The following is an 18,360-nucleotide window of genomic DNA, read 5'->3' on the forward strand; positions in this document are numbered from 1 at the left end:
TAATGGCTTCGCCATTATATTTAAAGGATAATAAAACTATATACAATCCGTGACAAATCTAGTACGGCAAAAACACATTACTCACTTGACGATAATCGGTGATTGACTGAACGTGACGCAAAACAAAGGTCTTAAATTAGAGACGAGGCGAACGCGAGGCTTCTAGTATTTCTGATTCGCGGGCAATTTCCACCGCACGGAGCAAACCTTTCATCCGGACATCTATTTTTGGATCGCAACCCCCTCCATCGCTGCATCTGCTAACCTACATGCGGGGAAAAATTACAAGTTTCTCAACGTATTTTGTCTCTTCGCGCATTTCCAGTTACCTCAGTGAGGAAACGGATATTCAATTGACTTGAACACATAGGCAGCATTACGTATAAATACACCAAAAAACATGAATAAAAATGGGTGATGTAAAATTCTTGATGTAAAATTCTTGGCATAAGACCTTGGGGCTGGATTGAAACACATCTTGGCTCCATCTGTTCCCCTGGTGACAGCGCTGTTAATTAGACAGCACCGTAGCACTGTACCGATCCATGCTCACCTTTGCGCCATATTCCCAAATTGCTGCTTGTAAAATAAACCGCGCTGTAGAAATTTGAGTCTCGAACATTTTTCCGCGACGGTTCACAAGCCTATTATTTACACCGTGTGCCTTGTTACGCTTTTTTGTACATTGCTGTGTTTCAGCGCCCATGGCTTACAAGGCAGTGTTGTTGCTGTGCCTAACGTATGGGCAGGATTAATAATTATTCATGTGTAGTGACTAACTCGAAGACGATAAGACTTGGAGGCACTTGATTTGAAGCTTCCGTGACTGCAGGAATCCATACTCTTTGGTTCTTTTGGTAAATAAAATAAAACAAATCACGACGTTTCGGACGCAACACAAGCGTCCGTCATCAGGGAAACCGACCTACGTGACTTTACCGAAAGAACTAAAGAGTTTGGAGGTACTTCTTTAATAACAAGCACCATCGGGGTTAACACTCTTACAATTAGTCCGACTTATGTCGGCGAAGTTACTCATCAGTCAGGACAGGTGGTAGGCTGCCTGACTGGTGACGCCCCGAGCTGGTGAGGATGGAGACGACAACAAGAAGGATGGTGAAGACGACGAGAAGAACGGTGACGAAGATTTCACCAGCACGGCGGGGATCCCACTCCACACAACAGCCCCAAGGTCTCCTACAGAGGCCCTTCTTATACCGTCAGCGTGGCCTGGCTCCGCCCCCGGCAACGCCCCCTTTCTGGAACCTATTAGCGGGTTCTTGGTGTGCCCCTTCTGTGACCTTTCCCCCCGAGATCCCCCTCTGGTGTATCACGTGGCCTGCTGACAAACGAGTTAGGTTCTTGAGGTCTGTTCGTAAGTGGATTTGGTCGTAAGTCCAACTTGACTCCTGTCTCTACCAAACATGTTGTATGACACGTACACTAAACATGGGGAATGGCCTTAAAAATTGTATAATCTCCTGTAGATGTAGTTGCCACTGGTTCTTCATGTTCTGCTGATGTAGATGCCACCACCGCCATCTATTGTGCTGCGGTTGACTTGACTTCTCGGTCTGAACAGGCAACTGGACATACGGACAGGTTTGTTCGTATCTCTGAAAGTTCGTAAGTAGAATGTTCATAAGTAGAGGAGTCCCTGTATTGATACCCCGCGGATTTCAAATGACCCTCTCATTACTTTCGTCCCAACAGGTGATTGAATATGTCGCGAAAGGGATGGCTCTCTATCTTACAGAGAAGAGTGCCAAAGAATGTACTAAGCATTCTGTATGGAGATTGGTGTAGACCGGTAGAAGACTTGAATTTAAATGGGTACATATTGAGTATTGAATCGTGCAGGACACATTCTTTCCAAAACTTAGCTTTCAATGACGCTCAGAACGAATGGCAGGAAAAAAACGTGCGGAATGTAAAAATAATTGAATACTGTGCCAAGACTAATGTGGTTTTTATTGGTATGTATTTTTGGGAGGGAATCTTCAATTCGCACTGGGCTCTGCTCCAGCTGATAGCTTTCCATTTCAAAAGACATTTTAAAACAAGTAAATTTCCGTTCCAGTATTCTCTGGATAATAAGACTTACCAAAAACGTGTGCCTGGTGTAAAAAAATCCAAACTAAATATGGTGGCACGAATCCGCATAAAGACAAAGATCCACAGTGTAGCTTTAACAGACTGTTGGAGCAAGTGCTGTTAGCAAGCACCTATGAAGGCCGGCATGGCCCACAAGGGGGTAGGTGGCCAGCATCACGCCTGGCCGCCTTTGTCTCCCTTGTGGCGATGATTACACACCACACCAGGAACTCATTTGAGGCCGAGTCGACTTAGGCGTTATTTTAATTTAGAGAGGCATAGCGCCGTTGTTTTTAAAGAGATTGTACTCACCGCAGAGAACTGTAGCGACACGACTGCACTCTATGATAGCTGCCACCAAACTGTGCCACACAGCCCCCCCCCCCCACCCACGTGGCCTTGTGGGCGCCTTGGAACCGACAAAGTTATTTTATTTTAGTTTTTCTGACTGCCCACATCAGGGTTAATGACCCAGTGCAACATGGTCCAAGTGGTTAAAGATAAGAATCAGAAAATGTATTTAATCTGGAGGAATCTTACAAGCTATAATGTTCTTTTTCAGATGTTCAAGTTCTTTTTCACAGAAGTCCAAGTAGAGGCAGGTCAGAACGTTACAACGACAAATGCATAAACATAAGCGTGCAAAGGAAAGGTAAGCAAATCACAAAATATATACATTTTTTATTTGTCCAGGTAAGGCCCACTGAGCTATTTACTGTAGCTCTTTTTCAGAAGCAATCTGGCTACAAATGATAGCTCAATGAAGTGGTTAATCGCGTGGAAATTTATAGCAGAGATCAGCACCAGCATTTGTGCCACATGATCCATGCCAGCCAATCTTCCACCACACATGACATAATGAACATGCCATGTAGTTCACGTTTATTGTTTTTAACCAGGTGAAAACTCAAGAGACCAGGATAGTCTCCTTTGCAAGCGTTTACCTGGGACATTAGTCTGCCAGAAGGGGATGATGATTGTGATGTATGATCCCAATTGAGAAATTCGCGATGTAATTCACGAATTTGGCAAATTCGGACCTTGACGCTGGCACACAATGGTCTTTTCTTGCTAATTATTTTGGGAATCTTTTACGTCCACTGCTAAGCAGATGGTGCGTAAAATAACGGTTATCACACAACACAGTAATAATTATATAATCAGTGCGGCCACCGGGATTATACAACGAGCGGCCAATTTACTACCGGCTCGGCCATGTCACCACCCTCGTAACAAAGTATGGAAGTTTGTAAAATTATGGAAGTTTATAAAGCAAACATATTTACGCAGTCCAACATACCGGTACAGGTACTGTCTATGTCAACTCCAACCCAAGCCACAACGACTACCCAAACACAGTTTCCAAATCAAGCGTAAGGCTGATGCCTTCCTGAACTGAGAGGTGATTAAGAACGGCAGAATAAATATCACAAGCTAGCCAAAAGAGTACTTTCTGAATGGTTTCATTTTAAGAGATTAATTGATTCATTATGGGGATCTTGGAACAATTTGGAGCTTTTGATGCATGGGTAATGAGTCGTGTTTTATTGCCACTAATAATTACAAACATTGCTTTAGTGGGAATGTTATACTCGCAGTTTCTAAAGTGTAAACATGTTTTATTCTATGTATTTATTTAAACAGGCAGGGCCCAATGAGCTGCTAGGCTCAATTTAATGGGCGTCCAGTTGTACATTCTTTGTTGACTTCTAAAACACACTTCCTTGCAATACGGATATATTTTAGAAGCTGGTTTTGTTGATGCAGTGCCGAAAAGCGTCACACAAATGGTGTCCTTTATGAACTGCCAAAGCATCACACCCTGGGTTTCCAACGATTTACTCTTAAATTATTACAACGCTAATGTGATTTAAACATTGGACTGAGCAGTACCGAGCATCAGGGTGGCTGTCGAATCCAATTCTGACGCTGCTGGTGAAAATCCACGTGAAGGAAAGTCTACGACTAAGTAAAAATAAACCACTCAGTCTTAATGAAATGAAACCAGTGCGTAATTCTTGAGATATTCAGAGTCCATGTCACTGTAATCTGTAAGTGACATGGCAGAGTCAATCTAAGTATAAATTGCATTGGCAGATGCTCAGAGGGTCCCGATAATATAATCAATATCACCTGACTAGAAAATAGACGGTTCCTTAAATAACGTTGTCGGCCGACTTAATGGGGAATCACATTACAGTTAGCAAGGTGAGCCATTCTAAACACATTCCTGCGGAGGGAGCTAGTAGGAACGTTGGGTTGCTCGGTCAATGGCCAGGGTCAATGGCGGCGTGGTGTATTCCGCAAATATGGCCGACTGTGAGGACGGACACAAGCCGGCGTGAGTAGGTTAAACGTTGAGTTTTAAAAGGGCACCACGAGGTGACCAGCCCCTCCCCACCCAGCCCCACCCCTCCCCACCCAGCCCCTCCCCACCCTCCCCACCCAGCCCCTCCCCACCCTCCCCACCCAGCCCCTCCCCACCCAGCCCCACCTTCCCCACCCAGCCCTTCCTCACCCCACCCAGCCCCTCCCCTCCCCACCCAGCCCCTCCCCACCCAGCCCCTCCCTCCCTCCCCACCCAGCCCCTCCCTGCACGACGGACGGACACAATAATCCCCTGTGGGCTGGTGTAACCAGGAGGTTCCTACCAGTAACACTGCAGTTAACCCACCCACGTTGCCAGCATGCCTCTTGAATATTTCACAACACCGTTGCATTTTTACTCGTCGCCACTCCAAGGGACATTAAATCCGATTTGTTTTCTCAAGATGGCATTCCCCCCCCCACCCCCATAACCGTGCCCATCTCTGATGCCACCGGGGCGATATGCAATTTGGGATAAAATGCTCGGCGGTTAAATGAATAAATGGCTCGCAGAAGAAACGCGTAGTAATGCGCTTCAGACCTAGCAACCCACCACCGTGCCCAAACAATGGGTAGCCAGGTTACAGGAATATGATGACACCAGACGGCCCGTTTTCATTTGACCACATCTCACCATTTCATTGCTGCGCCTATGTTGCAGACAGCAGTGTGTAGCCACCGCCTGAAACACTTTACAATATAAGCCAAGGACATTCAGTCACTGTATATTTGCTAAGTAATTTGATGAAATAATTTATTACGATAAAACATCCGTCTACTGTACTGTAAAACTGAAAGGAAAAACATTAACATGTTTAAAGAAATAAAGCATTTGAAACATTCAATGTTATAAACTAAGATGTTTTGACGGCACAAGACATTCCACTATTAAAGACATGCAACATGATGTTCACGGTCAATTTTGAGATTTAAACAGCCAAACATGGAATGTCAGAATGAGAATATTTATTTATACTGGAGGAATCTGATGGGCTCTAAAGCTCTTTTTCACAGATGTCCAGTAAAAGCGGGTAAACAACGTTACAATAACAGACAATACAAACACACGATATATAGGAATTTTCATAAATAACTTAAAAATATACACAAATAAAACTAAAAATGTTCATCTTTTCTAGATTTGAAGCTTTCGTGACTGCAAGGATTCATATTCTTAGGTTTTTTCGGTAAAGTCACGTAGGTGAAAAATTAAAATTAATAAAAGTAAAATTAAATAAAAAGAAAAAAAATTATTTTTATATTACTTTTATTAATTTTAATTTTTTACCTACGTGAATTTACCGAAAAAACCTAAGAAAATGTTTATCTTACCAGATAAAGCCCAGTGAACTATTAGCTTATTTTTCAGCTGCGACCTGTCCACAAATGACAGCTCAACAAAGTAGCTCGTCGCGTGGAATCTTACAGCAGCGAAATAATCAAAATAATATAAACGCGCGTCACACTCCACTTCACGTGAAGAGATCCACGGTTCACCGCTGTAAAGACAGAACATCCCACTGGAGTAGTGTGTAATCCGCATAGTCAAACAAGTATTTGTGCCCATGTCTGCATTAACGATATATACTTGTGGTAAAAAATGATGTTTTACACCTTGTAAAAGGTGTCATTTGAACATGTTAACGCCTCCATTATACACCTGTACCTATGCCGGGTAGAATAAAACCTTTCACTGTCATTCAATATTTTGATGCTGGCCAAAGGGTGCCCATAGATATTCAATTGATTTCAGACTTGCATTTTTGCACGTCAGCTGCGGAGCTGATCCACACTGACTCGCGAGCTTGACAAGTTAACCTCTCTCTTAGTCACACGCAGGCTCGGCATGAATTGACGAACTTAAACAATTTGTACCTTTACACTTTATTTTTTATTTAGCGACTTGCTCACCTTTCCTATACTTTGCGCTCCTATTGTGTTTTTGGTATTGTTTTCTGCTGTAACTTTCTGACCCACCACTAACTGGACATCTGTGAAAAGGAGCTTCATCGCACATCGGATTTCTTCCAGTCTAAATAAAGATTCCCATTGTGATTCTGACACGTGCAGACAGCCATTTCTCATGCACCCAGGCAATATATCCTTGCTTGCTGCTGTGGGTGCTGGATTCGTGAGCCTTCAAACGTAACCTGCAACCCAGGACACTCACACAGCTCCACTTCAACCCAAACGCTCTCTTCGCCTTCCCCCTGCAATCGACGGCAACCTCAATAATTACTCTCAACCGATGTCACCCAAACCACCCCCCCCCTCCCCAACCTAACCACAAACCTGTCTTGGGGAACACACCTCAAACAGAACTAAGTATCCTTAAAAATCCTCACAGTACAAGGCAGATTGGATTTTTTTCTCCCCATCAGATATAACAGTATGTACAAACATAATCGAACAGACTCTACGGGGGGGGGGGGAGGGGGGGTTAAATTGGATTTTAAAATGACAGTGAAGCACTGAAGACATCTCTCAAAATCAATCATCAACGAGCTGCTCGTGTGCCACCTTGTTACCGCTCCGTTTTTCCCATCCAGAGTAGTGCAATTGGTAGAACCGTTGCATCAGGACTTTATTAAGGCATAATACATACCCACATACGTATGCTGTGCTAATCGTCGAACATCCAATGGCACGTATATGTCCAATCTCAAAAAATGCAGGAACACAACCTCGTGAAATTGTGGTTTAAAAAAGGATTTCCAGCCATTGTAGACCTTTGAATTGACACCAGAAGTGGCAGATCTAAAAAACGAAGAGTTGTAATGGAATAAAAACGCAAGTGAGGATGTCATCTCAAAAGTACGCTTTCCTCGGCATGAAACCCCAATGGAAGAATATTGAAAATTATACACGCGATTACAACATACACACAACACCACGAACACTCTTCATTGGCAAATGAATAAATGCATCATTTCAGTGAATGCATACTTTAGATATTTAATGATACTTGTAAAGCTCATGGATTTTTTGTTATCATTTTATAATAGTTTATTTTTACTAGAAATCATGTTTAGGCCCAACTATTAAATAGTTACATCCAAGTCAGTGTTCTTCATTGCGAGGCCTGCAGGGCATTGGCGGTCTTTAGTGCAGCCCCTGACAATACCCAAATATGAAAACACCCCATCATGCTGTCAAACCCAATGGTTTCAAATGCGTGGCAGCCCTCACACTGATGTCTAATCAGCAGAAGTGAACCCCCGCCTGAAAATTAGTTAAGAACACTGATCTAAGTGATAAAATACAGAAATGTAATGTAGACTTTGTATACAATTCTCTTTCGACGTTATATGTGCATCCAAATTGGTGTAGCTAACTGTGATTGCATTTTATTTCAAATGAAGGATGAAGATGTCTTGTTTTCAAAGGATGACACATTAATTCAGATGTTTAAAACGCATTTATTAAAATGTTTCAGTGTTTCTGTGGTCGCGCACTGGGCTATCATCCTGGTGCCCCAGGCGATGGCTGATACCAGTGGAGGGATATCAGAAGCAGTTGTGGGCCAGCTCACTGACCACCCAGCACTGATCAGCGTGGCGAAATATGGTCAAACAACCCCTGTGACGGACATGCTCGTGAGGACACATGGATCCAGCAAGCCGGTTATGAAAGGCCGCACATTATTGATTTATTTTACCTAGATTTGATTTATTTCATTTCATTATAAATGCAAATTGTATTGGGATTGTATTGTATCTCAAATGAAAGAATGAAGATGTCTTGTTTTCAGAGGATGATACATCAATTCAGATGTCTAAAACGTATTTATATATATATTTTTTTCGGTTTCTGTTCCATGGATATTCACGTAGGTCGTCAGTTTGAAAAAGATAATAGACACAGACCCATCGAGTTAGAAATGTTGTGGATACTACTACAAAATTCATATTCTCATGTTTTCTAGGGAGGAAATGAAAATGATAATGGTACATGTTTGGAAGTTATTTTCAGATACGAAACATCTACAGATGGTTTTGTTTCAGAGAATACTTAGAGCGGTGTGCTGCCAAGAATCATCAGGTGTGTAGCAGACAGGGGTGGCTCGTATTACATGTCCGAGTTGTCACCCACCCGAAAGTACAGTTTATCATTTGTGAATTAAAATAAATAAATTAGACGATCCGATTTAAGACAAACGCAACATTAGGCCTCGAAAGTAAACATCGTGGTGCAGCTGTGCTTGTTTAGAATTCCATCGTTCTATTCCGTAGAGCAGTCACCAGTCCACACAATAAGTGGGCGAAGCAGGCGCACTCAAATATACGGCAGTGAAGCTCAAAGAGGCCACCTGCTGGCATCGTGGCAAGCCACACTCCAAAATGATGACTGTATCAGTGCTGTGATGTGCCAACTTTTAATAGATAGCCCTCACCAATCATAATCAACAGTCAATTTACCAAAGTGCCTCACTTTTAATAATAAATGATATGCACACGCTATATGACATGTGTGTTACGCCTGAAATAGTGCAAGATGATAAGAGATATCAGCTTTCTCCTTTGCTCTGCTTTTAACACGTGACCTACGACAGAAAGAGTCCGAGCCACTGACTCAAACATGCCAAATCGTACCACCCAGGGTGTCAAAAATGCTAACAATTATTATCTGAAAGCGTTTTATCGCTCTATCACAAATATGTGTGTATGATAACAAGGTCACAGCGGTAACTGTTTGAGAAAAAAACGGTTGCTAAAGACAGAAAAGCACTTTGGGGGAAAATGTCAAGTGAATATAAAAAGTTAAAAATTAAGTGTGTGTAAATGAAACATAGTATGTGGGTCGATGTCTGTGTGTGTCTTTTTCGCCCAGGCAACACCAGGTACTTCCCGCTAGTAGTATATAAGCAAAGCGTTCTGCCCATGGTGGATACCGGAAGTATTTGCCATCCCAGATGGTACAAATGGACCCCCCCGCCCATCCCTGATGTCATCAATGGACCCCCCCCACCCCCCTTGTCTCAAGGGCCAGAAGCCCCTGAATGACCTTACAGGTCAGGTCCACCTGTTTCATCCGTCAAGGATGGATTTTCTCCGGCAGCTTTGGTTTCCTCCCACATGTAAACACCGATTAAATGGCCGAAAACACCTTCATATAGAGGATCGCAGAGCTTGGGGGAGGAAGGGGGGGGGGATTTTGGAATGGCTCATCCGCTTGCCTGTGGTTCCACATGCCTCAGAGTCATTCTCTCTCTTCGAGCATGAGCAAACACTACGTGTGTTTAAAGTTGAAACTATTAATGTTAATAAAAAATGACCGCGGTTTACATTTATTATAGTATTCACTTACAGCCCCTTGGATGACCTCTTCTCCATGCTGTATCGTTTGTGGACAATGCTTGACCATACTTCACCAAAGCTGGTCAGTGTGGAGTGGGGCGAAGGGGGAAGGCCCAGAACGAGTTCAAATTATCATCCAACCACCGATGTCAGCCATGGCCAGGAATTAAACTCAAGTCGCCAGTTTCATCGAGTGCTCTAAACACTAAACCGCCACTCCTATTCACATTTCAGTGATAAACAAAATGACTAATTTTTTTTCAATTACTGTGTTTATTGTGTTTGAAGATGACTAACCGCTCGTCATAAATCACAGTTGTGTAATTGTGAAACTAACTGCAGTTAAAAAATGAATACATTATTAAGCTGGCACACTTGATAAATGTTGAACTATTTTAGTTATGGAAGTAAAAAACATATAATTGTTTTTGTGTGGAGTCGGTATTAAGTGACACTACAAACGGCTACCAATTAAGTGTCCTATCAAGTGCTGTACTTTGTCCTACTTTGAAGCTCATCGCAGTTCTACGTATCCGTGGCTAATGTTGCACGTGGAAAACACTGGCAACAAAAACGCACTCCACTTTGATGGTGGCATTCTTATGTAAATCCGGAAGGGATTTAATTTCATCTGCTGGAATTTAGCACGTATGCACATTTCTCGGCAGAATCACTGCTTGTCATGTCACTTTATGCATTCATGTGACAGGGCAGAGTGAGACGACTCAACGAGTTGTGACCGATTGAGAATAAAAATGTACGCGCACGAACACGACCTTTTGTAAATCCACTGCTGGATGAGGGGCCTCCCCGTGGCGTATGTTTTTTTTTTATCGTCCTTCGCCACGTTGAGCAGGGGCGGGTTGGTGAACGCGCTGGAGCATCGATGCGGCAGCACACGGGATCGGTACTGTTCACAAATTGCATTGTGTTGCGCTGCCCTCTGCTGCTCAACACATAGCCCCGGCAACCTATGGCAACCTGTCATGAAGGGGTGGTCAATCATCCGTGCAGCATCTGACGAGATCGGGTGGCATTATGAAACGATTTGGTCACGGGCACTGACCAGCAATAGGTTCCCACCTATGCTGCCTAACAGACTGTTAATAATCTCCAGACAGTGTTTAAATGGCAAGAATGAATCACAAGCGATGACGGAACGGCAAACATCTATGATCCTAGTAACTGGTAGGGGGGGGGGGTTCAAGCCTTATCGCAGACTGAAGTTGCATCACCAAAAGGGCATGCATTCGCGTTTTTTCAGCCAGGACTGCAGGTAACAGGGCATTGCACACGCATACTGCAAAAGTTTGGCAACCTGGAGCAGGGAAATACAATCCTTGCTATTAAATAAGTAAATAGGCACACATATAAATATTCAACCATTGGTATGCAGTATTAAGTACTGGGCTTGCAGTTTTAGCACAATACCGCAATTGGCAATGCAATGCAATGCGCCACGCCGTCTCAGTACCAAGGTCCCCATTTGAGAAAGATAAAACTTTGTTATCTTAAAAAAAAACCCTGTCCAAATTTTGCATTCTACCAAAATGATGCAGCTTGGTCTAGAAAAAGCAACGACAACCACAAAAAAATGTTTTCCCGTAAAAACAAAGTTTTTCACTATAAATCCTTTATATGCGTAGCGGCTAGAGTCCTCTCGTCCTCTGGCTTGAGATGGCTGCCACCTATGGGTCAGATGATTGCCTGCCACCATTAAGCAATTGGTAATTAAATATAATAAATTTTTTCCTAAAAAGTGTAAAATTTGGGAAAAAATTTTTCTTGAAAATAAATTGGCACGCACAACGAGTCTGTGTGCAAAATGTCAGCTCGATTGGATCACGGGAAGTGGGTTAAAAAACGACCGAAAGATTTGCACGGTCGTAAGCGCGCAAGCAAACAAGCAAGTGATCTTAATATAAAGGATTTAAAAAGCAATGACAACCACAAAAACAATGCTCTCCTGCGAGGTTAGCCCTTCGTGCTGTTCAATTTAAGGCTCGTAACATAATGATTGACAAAATGTATATGCAGTTCATGATATAGGTATTTTTGGGGGGTTAAATCGAGTACGTATAAATGTGTCGTTAAACCCGCCACCACCCGACGCAGCCAATTAGTAAGGGTGGTCACGTAAACAGAACATGCCACTTCGTTACTAGTACAGCACACCGGTGTGTTGGAGCAAATCCACAACATTTACAATCTGAGTACAACGATGTTTCGCCAGTAATTATAACGAGCATCATCAGGCGGCAGCCAGATTTGTATTATGGATGATATTGGTCGCGAAAGCCTCCGTGTTAAACTGTATATGCAGTTGTTGGTTGAAACATTTTTTTTAGCGGGCCATGTTTATTTGTATTGTGGTCAATTACTGAGATCGTGCTTAAAACTGGTTCGATCCTGTTGAACTGAAACCAGGTCATTTTAAACAGTTTGGTCACCATTTACCACGCAACGTATCTAAATGTTTGATCTTACGCACAGAACTGCGGTGTGCCCTACGACCATTTAGAAAAAAACACGCAATCCTATTCTGCAAAACTCAATTCGTTTCTAATTGTGTTAACATACACAGGAGGACTATTCTCTTTACTCGAAATGACTGGTGCGTAAACCAAGGAACAATACGCACACCTCAAATCTATGCCAGGTAGCAAGCTGTAAGCTATCATTAGCAACAGCCTCTGCTTGATTTTTTAATTGCCCTGAATATATTACATCCTTGAAACATATAATTCATATCCTTTGTCTCTAACAAATAACTCAGTTTATCTGCGCTTATTTTAACTAAGTGCTCAAAATGAAATAATTACAGCGTCGTTTAAAAAACTGCATTGTTTTTCATATGATAGTATTAGCCCATACGGTAGTTAGATTGAATAAAATAATCTACTACCTGCATTTCGAAACACACAAACTGCCTGTAAATTTAAATGCATGCCCTATCTCGGCCACCGTAAACCTCTTTCCGAAATAAGCACTTCCCACATTGACGCTTCAATAAATGTCCTCCGCTCATAACTACTGTGAACGACGCAAACGCTCAGCAGAATAGGGTGAAAAGGTGGAAACAAAGAGAGGGGACCATTCACACATTCTGATGGCTAAAAAAATGAGCACATCCCCACACCTCCGATTACCCCCCCCCCACCACCTGCACCTCCGATTGGCACGGTTGGCTACGTACGGTGCGCGAAAGAAGTTCAATGTACAGACATACACACACACACACGGTACCTCCCACAGAATCTTACCCGCTGTCATTGTTTTTACTTCACCGGCCCGCAATGACTAGCGAGGTTATCAAAACTACTCCATGAAAATCAACATGCCGGTTGGGAAGGAGGCATTCATACAGCAACGCATAACCGAACGGCAACTATATTATATTGTTATTGTTACCGTATTATCGGGATTATAGGACGCCCCTGAAAGAAAGACCTCCCCAAAACCTGTGGCCATCTGGTGGCAATAAATTAAATATGGTTACAAAAACAAAGATCCCCCGTATCGCCTGAGCAGACTTGGAGAAAGTGCTGTTAGCGAGCAGCATCTATGAAGGCCGGCATGGCACACGAGGGGGCGGGTGGCCAGCACGACGCCCGGCCGCCTTTGTCTCCCTAGTGGCAATATTAATACACACCGTACCAGGTACTCGTTTGAGGCAGAGTCGATCTAGGGGAGGCCCAGGACTGGTTCAGATAATCGTCACTGGTGTTCGCCGTGAAGCAGGAATTGAACGGACACAAACACACATCTACGGGACTATAAAATGTGCGTATTATAACCTGGGGAAAACGGTATAATTAATTTATTCGGTGCATTGCCCTGCTGACTCAACTGGCAAATAAAAATAAACGCCATGACTTTGCAAAACGTGTTTCTTGTGTAGCGGGCACAGCAAGAACCGTCGGCTGTATTGATCACTGCACCTCCCACGTTCGCGGGACAGACATTGATCAAACTGTGCAGGACGCTCGTGTTTACTCATACATTGTTTACATTCCTTCACAATCTACTCATATGGTCTCATTTTCTCCATCCTTACTCATGTCCAATACTAACAAGTTACTCCTAATAAGCAGCGTGGTAACTGCTGCTTAATGGTGGGCTAATTCGTAGTACCGGATCACATTTTCTATCTGTTAAATAGTCTCGATGTAGTGTTGAAGTGCAGTCTGTAATTTATGTACAGCACGCTGAAATTAAATGTAGATATAAATACCCGAGTGCGGCCGATGGCAGTACGGTGCTACGAAGCCAGCGACCCGAGTTCGATTCCTGGCCACGGCTAACATCAGTGGCGGGTGGCATCTGAAACCGTTTGACCCGCACTGATCAGCGTGAGGAATTATGGATCAAACGACGCCCCCAAGACTAACACCGTCATTGCCATCCCTCAAGGTCCTGCAATAACATAACGTGTCCTCGCTCCTGCACGTGAACCGACCTCACCTCATCGCTCCACCACCACCGCGGCGGTCATCCTCTCGGGAGTGCTCTCTTCGTTAGAAGCCATTTCGTCACCAACGCGCTCGCTCCGTGGTGCCGGCTCGCAAGGGCTGGTAGATGGCCGCGGGTTTTACCGACACCGCCAAACCCAGAGGCCAGGTTGATGAAGATAAAACTGAAGTGTTAAACAATTTCTTTAATTTTACCAGGTAAGGCCCACTGAGCTGTAAAGCTCTTTTCCAGAAGCGACCTGGCCACAAATGATAGCTCGACCAAGTAGCTGATCATGTGGAAATGAATAGCAGCCAAATATTATGAACGCACGTTGATTCTAAATGTGGAAGGAAAAATCGGAGAATCCGCAGAAAAATCCATGCGACCACAGGGAGAACATGGAACCTCCAAATATACACGTTTTAGGGTCGGGATCGCACCCACAACCTCCTGTATACCAGGCGGGGTAGTTAACATCACGCTACCGTGGTGCCCAGACAAGAGGTGACGTAAACCCATCTGTGCGGACCTTGGGGCGGTATTTCGCCATATAAATGGATTTCCTCCTACATGGAATATAATCATTAAAACATCCGTCTCAACCACATGGCATCCTACAAACTTTATAATGTAATCGACAATGAAACTAAACGGTCACGAATGCCACTGACCAAACATTCCAATAGAGTACCCTCCTGGAATAGTCTTGATACACGGATAAACTATCCTAGATATAATATATCATCATCATCAGCAGCAGCAGCAGGATACTAAACCACATCATCATTTGAAGCAGTAGTGGTAGTGGGAGAAGCAGCAGTGGTAGCGGCAATTATCGGCAACAAAAGTAACAGTCGGAAGATCATAATCCTCCTCTTATCTGTGACAATCTGCATGGAACAGGAAGAATCTACATGAGATTTTACAAGTCAATCTGGGATTTGTGGACATAGGGGTTATGGGCACACGTAGTTTCATTGCATCTCCGATTAGCACGGTTGGCTACGTACGGTGCGAAAGAAGTTCAACATACGTATACATTAAAACTAGCTGTACTACCCAGCTTCGCTCGGGACTTGGATCCACCACGCCCGGCCGCCTTTGTCTCCCCAGTGCCAATGTTCACACACCTCAGCAGTTATTTGTTTGAGGCTGAGTCGCCCTAGGGGAGGCCCAGGACCGGTTCAAATAATCGTCAGCGGTGGTGTCCGTGAGCGGGAATCGAACTCGGGTCGCCGGGTTCATAGCGAAGCGCGCTAACCACTCCACTACAATGCGTTACGCTTCCACGCACGCGGGTCACGTGACAGATTTGACGTCACAGCTCACTTACCGTGCAAAAAAAATATGCATTATTGAGCTCCCCCCCCACAAAAAAGTGTATTTTTATAAATTTTGCATGGTGTACAGTCTGGAAAGTACCCACATGGCAAATTTCATGTTTGTTGCATGTCGGGAAGTACGCTAAACATTTTGAACAGACATTCACAACTTTGCCTTTTATAGATATGGAGATAACAATTAGTTTGGCAGAGCATTGTCAGGCTAGTTAGTGTGTTGGCCTCAAGTAGAATTGTATCCAATGAAAGCATAACAAAAATACAGACAGCAAACATGCTTATGTAAACACAACTCCGCAATGTATTAAAGGACACTGAGAAGCATAAAACCTGCAGCAGTGTTTCCGTTTTTTTTTAAAACAGAGGGATACATTTCAAATTCACTGGGCTGGTTTTCGTGCAGCCACCTCAAGACTCTCCCAGTAACCTTTGTGCACTGTGTGCTGAGCACGTTTTGCACATATCCTTGTTTAACTTAACTCGCCCAAAGTACACAACGGGAGCTCAATGAACTCTGAGAGTTGTGTGCTCGTCCACTAATCTGTAATGCTGAAATGCACACTTTGGAAACAAAGCGAGAGAGTTGGTGTTGGACACCAACTCTTTGAGGGAATGTATTTCACTCTAGAAAAGAGATGTCCGAAAAATACTGCCACGCACAAAAATGCTAATTGCTCCACATTCACCGAGTTTTGTTACGAACTTTTTCAACTCATGACTTGGCCACTATGCGGTTGTACATTCCTTGGCTCAAACCAGTTTGTAAACTCATGCATTGTGAAATATGAATGTTGAATTAAATAAATAATCCCGCGTTGATGGGTTTTTTAGACGCTTTTATCTAACTCTGTCTGTTGTTGTTGTCGTTGTATCCTCAAATCGTGTAACTCAATTTTAACCCACTTCCCAATGTGGTATTGACTGCAAACTTAGCATACTTATGTCATACTGATGACAATACTATATTCTATCATAAAAAAATTAATATATTTAAAAAATATATATTTTTTATATGTTATGTTTCGGCTTGGGTCTAATTGTCCACACTCAACTGACATTGGCTGTAAATGACCACGGTCCCTTACGTTAGGCAAACTTCGGGGCCACTTCCTGGAGTCATGGAGTTCTTCCATTACTAGTAGGGTACATTTCATTAAAGCTTGTTTAAAAAAAACTTTTTTAAAATATTACTTATTTCTTTTTCTGCACCGTATCATGTTGCATCTCTTCAAGCCATTGTCGCATATCCAGAAAGTGACAAAGATTTCTCTCATGTGGCTATTTGTGCAGGTGCTGTCAGTGAGCATCTATTAAGGCTGGCCACAGCGCATGAGGGAGTGGTGATTGGTTAGCAACCATGCCCAGCCGCCTTCATCGCAATTGTACTCAAGCTTACATACCCGAACCAGTTAATTAATTTATGCCCGTGTCAACCTTGAGGAGGTCCTAAACTATTTCATCGACCACTTGCCGCTGAAGTTATACGTGGCTGGAAACAAAATAAAAACCACAGGGATGTTAGCCAATGTGCCACCACTCCCCCACAAAAAAAATGCTTACACCCGCTGCTCGTGGTAGCAAAGTATTTCAGTAGGTGGCTGGGTTAACAGTAGGCATGTGCACAATTCACACGCACGTGGAGATTGATGAATTGCCACAAATTAGCATTGGCTTCGATAACAATTTTTTTCATACATTCTCATCTTGTTTCATACCATTTTGTCGTGTATTATTTCTTGGTGTGTTATGTCATTCTACTTATTTGTACACTCCATTCGTCTAAATGTAATACTGCATGGAATTGGCATATCATTTCCACACATCCCATATGGTTCTATGCATGTACCATGTTAGCGTCGATTTTAATCGGTAAAATGGATTAGATCCAAAACCAATTCCGTATAAATGACAAGACACTGAATAGGAGATGGTAAACAGAGCCAAAAAATAATGAGACTTTTTAAACCACACCTTGACACCAAATTGTGAAAACATACCAAATCGTTGAGAGGATAAAATGGTTCGATGCCCAATGCCTATTATGGAGCAGAATGAAAATAAACAAAATATTTCAGGCCATATCAGTCCACTGCTGGATGAAGGGCTCTCTATGCTGCAGCTATAAAAAACTAATTTTTTTTTACTACCAGGTAAGGCCTACTGAGCTGTACAGCTCTTTTACAGAAGCGACCTGGCCACAAATGATTGGCCAACAAAATGGCTTATCACGTGGAAATTAATCGCAGCCAAATACTCTAAACAAGTGTTAAATGTGGAGTTTTTACAACATTGCACAATTCAAAAAAACACGTTTGCATTAATCTAAAACACCTTCATTAGCACTTTCGCGTTGTGGGCTTTTTGAGCCTACGCTCAGCAACCGCCGTAACAAAAAAAGATTTCCATCTGCACGGCATTGCCGCGCACATGACTCGATCACACATGCCCTCTCCCACACACCTGACTCGGCCTGCATCATGCGAATGGCCTTGGCTTTGGCGAGCTCCAGGGCGGTGACCCAGCGCTGGCGTTCCACCTCGGAGCTCGCCTTCAGGTGGTATGTCTGCGTGCCGCCATTGGACACCACGATGTTGCACGAATCCTCCGTGTCGATGTACGCGCCCGCCAAGTTGATGGTTCCTCGACATGTGTGAGCCATCTCCGCCTGGGTCCTGAAAACACACACACGCACACATAGCCTTGAACAGACTGTTGGAGCTGGTGCTGTGGAGCGTGACCTATTAAGGCCACCCACAGAACACGAGGGGCGGGGGGGTCCATGTGGCCAACGCCATGCCCGTCCGCCT

At 43.4% G+C, this 18,360-nt stretch overlaps 1 protein-coding gene across 1 annotated transcript in view; it reads right to left on the minus strand.

The window, feature by feature from the left end:
* LOC133348441 (oxysterol-binding protein 1-like) overlaps positions 1–18,360 on the minus strand; it is a 73,316-nt gene that overhangs the window by 44,606 nt on the left and 10,350 nt on the right. Inside the window, exon 2 of the mRNA XM_061561247.1 lies at positions 18,014–18,225. Coding sequence (XP_061417231.1) covers positions 18,014–18,225 — 212 coding nt within the window. The remainder of the gene's footprint in view (positions 1–18,013; positions 18,226–18,360) is intronic.

Source organism: Lethenteron reissneri, chromosome 27 (genome assembly GCF_015708825.2).
Source record: "Lethenteron reissneri isolate LAM-NWPU_2019-01 chromosome 27, ASM1570882v1, whole genome shotgun sequence".
Classification (NCBI taxonomy): domain Eukaryota; kingdom Metazoa; phylum Chordata; class Hyperoartia; order Petromyzontiformes; family Petromyzontidae; genus Lethenteron; species Lethenteron reissneri.